The sequence below is a fragment of the Leishmania infantum genome, chromosome 29, assembly GCF_000002875.2.
Source record: "Leishmania infantum JPCM5 genome chromosome 29".
Classification (NCBI taxonomy): domain Eukaryota; phylum Euglenozoa; class Kinetoplastea; order Trypanosomatida; family Trypanosomatidae; genus Leishmania; species Leishmania infantum.
The window spans coordinates 411,138-419,322 of record NC_009413.2 but is presented as its reverse complement, the minus strand read 5'-3'; the positions used below and the strand labels follow the sequence as shown (position 1 = coordinate 419,322).

The following is an 8,185-nucleotide window of genomic DNA, read 5'->3' as shown; positions in this document are numbered from 1 at the left end:
CAGGGTGCTCCACGGCAGAGCGAGCTGAGGACGGCCGTGTCTTATAGCCGTCGTCGTGCGAGGTGGCAGGCAGTTCACTGGCTCGCGAAAGGGAACGAGCATTGGCACTACCTACACTGATGGAACGAGACACGCTCTTGTCTGCATTCGCCAGCACCGCCCTGGCCCCTTGGTTGCCACTAACGCCGTTCCCCTCACCGAAGTTGTCCATCTCGTCAGCGCAGCCGTCAGCACCCTCCTCGAATACATAGGCGCGCAGGTAGGAAGGAATGGAAGATGATGCAGTGCTGCCCCGCTTCACTGGGCTGCTACCGCTGGGAGCCTGCCGCGCAACGGTAGCGTTAGGCATTGCGAGCGGTTTCGACTCGCCTTCTCCGCTGTGCTGCTCAGCAGCCTCTCGTGCGGAGGTCCGACCTCCGGTGAGGGCTGACGGCGGGGCTTGCGATGCCCCCGCGACATCAGAAGACGTATCAACGACGGCGGAGCCGCGGCAAGACTGCTTACCAACACCGACGCCCGCAGCTTCCTGAGTGGGTGCCCTGACGCCGTCAAGGGGGAAACTGCTGAATGTTAGCGCTGCTGCTTGAGCAGCCCCCAGAAGCGTGTTCGCGCTCACACTGCATGCTGCTGCTGCACCGGCACGTTCTGCTGAGGCAGCGTGATCAACCCCACCGCCGCCATCCGCCATCTCAAGAGCGCGTTGGATAGCAGCAGCAGCCTCAATCAGTGCACTCAGGGCTGTAATCTGCGGTACAGGATCGCCGTCACATGCGTCTTGCCGCTCCTCGGTTGCCTCACCCAACACAGAGTTCTGCAGCACCGCAGGTGTCGGGGCTCCAGGTTCCTCGCTTGTGACTTTGACTGTCATTGCGGCACACCCATCGCCGCCGTCAGCGTTCAAAGACGCCGGAGCTAGCGGCGACGCTGCCGGGGCGGCCGTGCTGCGGTCACTCGACGGCCGCGCTGTCCCGTGTGTTGTTCGGACAGACGAGACTGGCGCGGTGGGGTCCCCTGGTGAGGTCCCGCAAAGCGGCTCGTTTCGACGGACGTACGTCCAGACAGCGGCGATCTCTAGCGCCACACGACCCAGGAGATGTGCGATACGGCGCCTTTCGAAGGCGGAGAAAGAAGCACCGCTGAGATTCGCCACCGCGGGTGCGGCGTTCGCCGCTGCACTAGTCCCGGCAACGGAGAAGAACGCTGCTTCGGCGGCATCACTGCCATGAGGACCGAGTGGGAAAGAGGAGAAAGCAGTGGTGAGCTGGGCCAGCTGGAGCGATGGGTCTGCGTCCGACAGCAAGGACGCCGTTGGGTCACGTCTATGCGATGCCAACGCCGACGCGGACCGCGAAGAGGTGCCGTTGCTGCTGCCGGTACTGCGGGGCGTTGCTGCACCGCGGCTGCTATCCCCTCTCCCCTTGAAGACGTTGTAAGGGTGCTGCTCCCTGTACTCACACGCCCGCAAAAGTCGCGAGAGCTCCCGCTGAATGAGCTCGACACTCTCCTCCGCCTGCTGGGCGGTAAAGACGGCTGGCAGAAGAGGAAGGGGTTGAGGACTCGCCGGGGGCGGCGATGCGGCGCGGGTGTGTGCGTTGGGCGCTCGAGGCTCATGCATTTGCGGCTAGCAGAAAGAGAAAAAAAAAACGGAGAGAAGGAGGCAAAAGACAAGACGGAAGACACACACACGCGCACGCGCAAAGGCGAGACACGTATCGAACCAGCAACTGAGGGCCCCGATGAAGCGGATCAGAATGAAAGGAGACGGGGGAGGGGAAGAAGGAGGATGGCAGAAAATGTAAAAGTCGGGGGAAGAAATCGAAACACCTAAAAGAACAAAATGGGGAGAGGGCCACACCTCAGCCACAGACACGTACACCTGCAAACACCTACAAACAAGCAAGCGACGTTGCTCAAGTGCCAACCAACCAAGAACCGAACGAACCGACAATAAAGTCAGGCCGATCCCCCAAGCGCACGAAAAGTAGCGTGGCAAGTCAAGGACGCGGGATGTGGGTATAGGAAGCCCTTGTGTATGCTCATCGTCGTAGTTAGAAAGGGAGAAGCCGCAATAGTGTGAGGGCAACTAACAACGTTTGGGGGGAGAGAAAGACAGAGTTGCGCCAGAGCACGTGCGTTTACGTGAAAAAGGCGCCCTCTATGTGCACATGCGCACGTGTGTGTTCGTCTACGGGTAGCGAGGAGATTGATGGGCGCGTGTCTCTGCCTAGTGAGTTGCCTGAGAGACGGTTCGAAGAGGGGAGGCGGCAAACACGTAGCGGAACGTTTTTCGAGTCACAAAGACATCAACAGAGACGAGGATAGAGAGAGCGGCACGCGCGCGCGCTCGAGTGGATCCCAAAGCTGAAATTTAACGAAACAAGAGCCGGGAGAAGACACAAGAAGAGTAGCCGATCGTCCTCGTTGAGGCCTCTGCGTGTGACCAGCTCCACTCCCCACTCGCCCACCCACCCCTTACCACAAAACAACTAACTACGTCCGTGACGGGCGAGGGAGAGAAAGACAAGTGTCCCATGCAAGGATGGCGGGGGATAAACACAGAAGAGATCTCCAAGAATAAAACAAGAAACGCCCACTCCCCCGAGCGTGTGTGTGTGTGTGTGTGGATCCGAGGCGTCGGGACAGAAGAGAGCGAGTTGAAGAAGGCGGGTAGAAAGCAAGGGAAGAGGTGCGGTGAGTGTGTCAGACGCACCCGCAGAGAAAGAGGTGGGAAGTCACCAAAAGGTATTCGCGTGGTGTGCGCGCGTGTCGCGATGTGGGGAGGGAAGGGCGAGACGCATGTGCGGCGAGAGTGCCATCCCCGCCACGCTGTGTTGCATGCACAGAGGGCATGCATGCGGATACAATCTGTGCGCAGCCGCCTCCAATCGTTGGCAGACTCCTAGGTGTTAGCGGGGAGACACAGCATGGGTAGGCAGACTGCACGTCGCTGCTGCTGTGTATTGTGAGACTGCCACCCTCTTTCTTCACAGCCTCCATTTGACAAGCTTTTGCTGCAGTCGCCAACGAGACCAACATCGTCGCTGTCGTTTTTTGAATGTATAGATGTGTATGCGTATGTGTGCGTGCCTGTGGCAGCACAGTGGTCGTGAAGGGCGAGGTAGCGTTGGAGGTCAAAGCCTCTTCTCTGAGCAAAAGCATCGAAGAGACGCGGCAGCGGCGGCGACGAAGAACACAGACGAGGCGCGCACCGAATGACTGCCGAGGTAGCAACGAGCAGACTCGATAGAAAAGAAAAACGACGAGGGGTGCACAGAGCTGTATATATATATATATATGCGAGAGAAATCGGCCGCGTCAAGAGCGCCGGAGAGGGCAGAGAATCTGCAGAGGCGTAACAGAAGTCTTAACGACAACCAAAACCTTGCCATCCCCTGATGCCACCTTATTGCTCTTAGGATGGCAGCGGAAAATGCTGCTTGACAAGTTCGATCAGGTCCGCCTTGCGTCTTGCCCCGCCGGAGCTCACGTTCGCAGTCGCCAGATACTCCTTGAGTTGAGGTATGATCAAGCCATCCCACGCATTCTCAGCGGCAGCGCGGCGAATCAGCTCCTCGATGGACACATTGCAGGCGTCCTCTTCGGCGGAGGCTGCCGTCGGCCCTGCTGCCTCCATGGCTCCCGCACCCGCTGCGCTGTCGCGCGGGCGGCGCGTCGCCGAGCCTGCCACGCGCGGCTGCGGGCAGTACAGGAAAGCGTTGTAGTCCTTTCCCAGCACCTCTTTGTTGAAGCTCTGGAAGAGCGCTGCGAAGCGTTGCATGCCCTCGTAGTCGGGGAGGGTGTTGTCCAGCTCCTGCGGCGTCTTCTCTGCGCCATCCGTAGAAGGGCCTTCCTCCCCCGCCTTCGCCAAAGCAGTCCCGCCGGCTGGGTGCAAGGGATTGTCTGCCAGCGGGAAGAACTGTCGGGCGAGCTCTTGCAGTTTGCGGTACTGCCGCTGGAGCGCGGGATTGAGCACCGCGTCTACTTGGTAGGACACCGTCAGTGCACTCACAACCTGCTTTGCAAGTTCGAGGTGCGTTGGATCAACGGAGCTGTCCGCCAGTACAGGGGTGGCGTGTTTGCTGACGCGCGTGCACGTGCGCAGCTCCGGCACGGCGCGCAGCTCCTCGGCGTAGGGAAGAGGCACCACGTAGAGCCCCATCCCATCCACCGGCACCTGATCGCGCTTCTCCGGATGCGCTGTGAGGTCTGGCGATGGCACCAGAGCCACAAGACGCGGCGCTGTGGTGGTTGAGCTGCAATATTGTGCAATCGCAACCTTCTGCTTTGCACGCAGCCGACGCACGAAAAGGACAAACAGGCGATGCGAGTGAGCACCGCCGCGCTGCACGCACGAATGAAGGAAAGAGCTTCGTCGCACCACATGCTCCCGCTTCACAGCGTCAACAAGATCCTTGAATAGCAACACCGTGAAGCCAGGCTCCGTCCCGGTTGCCGCCACCTCCACCATTCGCTTGCGCTCCTCGCTGGTAAAGTAGACGCGCTCCTTTCCAACGGGTGCGCAGTAGCAAAGATCGTCGGGATCCACGTCTTCCTGCCTCACCATCGACTCGCTCGTGCAATTCTTCTCGTTGCGGAGGCGCTGCAGCTGTTTTGTGGGGCTGCCGCTGTCCCCTTCTTTGTTCCCCGCACCGGCGTCGTCGCTGTCCCGACCAGCTGCGGTGGTACGTGCATTGAGGTGAACGACGCGGCGCAGCATGCGGTTCGTGCGCCCATCCAGCCACTCTCGCTGCGGAAGGCGAGCGCGCATGAGAGGAACGTACAGACTCACAGCCATCCGCGGCACGGCAGCAACTCGCAACGCCTCCTCTTCATCTCTCGCTGTCGCTGCCGCTGTCGTCGCAGACAGCGCAGTGCTCGTTCCAGAGAGACCACCGATGCGGAGCAGGCAGTGCCGAAAGGGCCGCTGCGGATGTGCGCGACGCACGACAGAGACGAGCAGCTGCTGCAGCGCTCCAGCGCCACTATTCATGTAGATCGCACCCTCACCGCCGCTCACGAAGGCCTCACCGCGGGCCTCAGCCAGCGCCACCAAATCGTCGCCGTCGCCACTGGCACGAAATCGCGCAGCTGCCATCTGCATCTCTCGCAGCAATGGACCCCAGAAGAAGTCTTGCACAAAGCCCGTTGCGGCCGGAGACGGCGAGTCTGACTGACCTGATCCGCTCTGGCCGATAGTGGTGTCCGTAGTGGCAGCGGCAGGGTCAAGCGACTGACCACGCTCGTTCAAAACGGCAAAGAGCGGACTTGCAGAGCTGCCGCTACTGCAGCTGCCGGTACCGTCTGCGCCTACTGGCGCGGTGAGGGAGATCGGCAGCTCGCCTCGACTGGTGTTCGCCACCGTGCCTGCGACTTTGGAGATGCCGCTTGTGTGTGGACCGCCACCACTGCCGGCGTTGCCGAAGCCGAAAACTTCAAGTACGACGCCTTCCTTGCCTAGGTCGCATGCGCGGCTGCGGCACAGGTTCCACTCATGTGCGTCACCGCCGCTCGGGTCGTCGCGGTTTGTGAAGACGAAGAGCCGCCGATGGCGAATAGCCTGCACGCTGCGGAGGCTCAGCAAGATGCGCTGAGCCTCCCAGAGTGCTTCGCTGAACTTGAATGCGGGAAAGGCGGCCAAAGCTGCCGGAAGAGCAGCCTTCGGCTCTGCGCGACCGCTAGCCGAAGACGCCGCGGCGAGAGCGGGGGATGTCGATGCAGTGGGCCAGTGACCGATGCGCGCCTCAAACTCCTCGTACGCGACGGATCCGGGAGCGCCAGCTGCCTCCAGCTGCTCCACTTTCTGCATGCATTCCGTGCCGATGCGAGTGGCCTCCTGCATCACGTAGACCCCGCGGAAGCCCGTCGAGGGGGCTGACGTTCGTGTGTTGTACAACACAATCGCCACGACGTCCTTGCTGCCGCACATCATCTTCTCTTTTAGCAGCGCGAGGATGCACTGCATCGTCATGGAGAAGAAAGAAGGGGAGGACCCGACGGCGGCCTTCGAGCCCCCCGCAGCACCACTACTCATAGCTGCCCCCTGACCAATGGTGAGCAGTGCGAGTTTCGTGACACCACGAGTGTGCACCGGTGCACCCTCCCCGTTCTTACCAGTCTGAGTCGTCTTCGCCGACTCGCCAGCTGGCAGCACTCCGAACATGCCCTCGTTGCAGTCAACAAGGCACACAACGGCATCGCGCTGATTGCGCTGCCACAGCTGCTCACGAAACTCATCGAGGTCGAGCCCCTCGGTGTAGGTGCTGTCTGCTGCAACGACACCAGTCGTGCCCTCGCCCCACTCTGCAAATTCATCCATGGTGAGCTGATGGCGCGCTGTAAAGGATGGAGAGATGAGAGACGCTGCGTATGGTGTGTGTGTGTGTGGTTGTATTGAAATCTATGCGGTGACCGCTATGCGTCGGCAACGATAAGGCGCAGCGAGAGAAAAGAAGCCAGTAGCTGCTCCGTGCCACAGCTGGCTCGTGTGGTGTCGTGGACTAGCTATGAGAGTGCCGTCCCTGATCCTTTGGGGCTACCGTGTTGTCGCCTATGTTTGCATGCAGCCGCGCGAGCAAGGATGAAAGTTTTGCTCTCGCCAGGAAAGGATCGCTAAGCAGGGAGGAGTCCCCAATAAAGCAAGGGAATGCAGGAGGGAGGAAGGAGAAGAGCAGCAGCGTACGAAATCGGCAGAACGGGAGACAGATTCGAGGAGCTGCACGCGCCGTTTCGACGCTAGACGCTTGCAGAAGGCGTACACACCGAAGCGCAAACCTTCGGACAAAAAAGTGTCCACGAATGCTCCGATGAGACCCCCCTACAACTTCGAGTCATTCCTGTAAGATGGGGGGGGGGACGACCGCCCAGAGCGGTCATCGCATGTGTCATCAAGAACAGAGAGACGTCACAGAGCGCGCGGCGATGAGGGCTGGTACTCTTTGCTGTACAGAATCGGCCTTTCTGTGCCTCCTCCTCCCCCTCCCCTCTGCGATCGAGCGCCTCCTCGGTGCCGGCATTTTGCTTCTTACTGTTGTGATTCTTTGTCGTCGACTGCCGCTCACAGAGCCTTGCCTCTGCGCTGCCACCGATGCGTGAACCGAAAACAGTTGAGAATGTTCACTGCGCATGTGTTTGTGTCTGTGTGTGTGCCAGGTATGCTCGCATACACACAAGGAGGGAGGGGGAGAGAGTGGCGAGGGCGAAACGAGCGTGTCACATAGAATTCGAAGAAAGGCGCAGAAGGCTGCACAGGAGGTGCTCATCGGCGCGCACCATTTGCCCACGTGCTGTTGCCTCCGATTTGCGCGACTGCCTTGATTTCCACACTTGACAGCATAAAAGTTGCTCGCCGCCATTCGAGCAAAAAGATCTTGTGCGCTCTAACCTCGTTGTCGGAACTCCTCGCCCCCCCTCCTCCTCTACTGCCAACCTCCACTGAAGCACGCACACACCGGCAATGGCCTGGGGAGCGGGGGGGGAGATGGCGGTGATGGCGGTGGGGCTCCCGCAATGGCGTTAGAGCACTAACCGCGCTCTGGCGAAGCGCACACGAACACACGCACAGAAAGTAATGATACTAATCAGATGGCGAGCGAGATGACGGAGCCCGCAAAGAATAGAACACGAAACAAGCACATAAGTCTCTTCGCAGCATCGGACCGAAAGGAAACAACTATACATGCGCAAGCAACCCGTGCCCGAATGGAAGGGAGGAAGGAGGGAGGGGCTGTGCTAGAATGAGCCTGCAATTGCGGTACTGGACACGTCGGCTGGTAACGGTAGTCGTACAAGTGGAAGAGTCAAGTAGAAAAATAAGACAGCCGAACAGTTTCTAAAGGCTGTAGATATCTAAGCGAGGGCGCACGCACACAAAACGAGGGGGTAGGAATGCCCACCACCACCCCAACGTGTGTCTGTGAAGGCCTAACGTGAAACGCAAGCTGTAGTCGACACGGCATCGCTGTGGCAGCACACGCATGCACCCACACAGATACAGAGGGAGACACAAAAGCGGCAGTGTGAGAGGGCGAGAGGATATACAAGAGCCGGTCCCCTTCCCCCACCACCGGCAACGCACGCGGGCTCTGCCCCTCCCAGAAGGGCGGGAGAGGCGACGCAGATCTCAAATGCCGAGCCACGGTGCTGTGGCGCCACCCCCCCCCTCATCCCTCCCCTCCCTATTTGCGCT

At 60.0% G+C, this 8,185-nt stretch overlaps 2 protein-coding genes across 2 annotated transcripts in view; both read right to left on the bottom strand.

Annotated features, from left to right (window-relative positions):
• The window catches only part of LINJ_29_1150 (conserved hypothetical protein), a gene marked incomplete at both ends in the record, with an annotated part of 3,228 nt that extends 1,613 nt beyond the window's left edge, over positions 1-1,615 (bottom strand). The window contains one exon of the mRNA XM_001466597.1: positions 1-1,615. This exon is cut by the window's left edge and continues 1,613 nt beyond it. Coding sequence (XP_001466634.1) covers positions 1-1,615 — 1,615 coding nt within the window.
• A 1,797-nt stretch (positions 1,616-3,412) lies between these two features.
• Positions 3,413-6,316, bottom strand: LINJ_29_1140 (putative KU70 protein; the record flags this gene model as incomplete). The annotated part of the gene is made up of 1 exon (XM_001466596.1): positions 3,413-6,316. One exon carries the CDS (start codon positions 6,314-6,316, stop codon positions 3,413-3,415), a length of 2,904 nt encoding a protein of 967 aa, XP_001466633.1.
• Between the last annotated feature and the right edge of the window lie 1,869 nt (positions 6,317-8,185).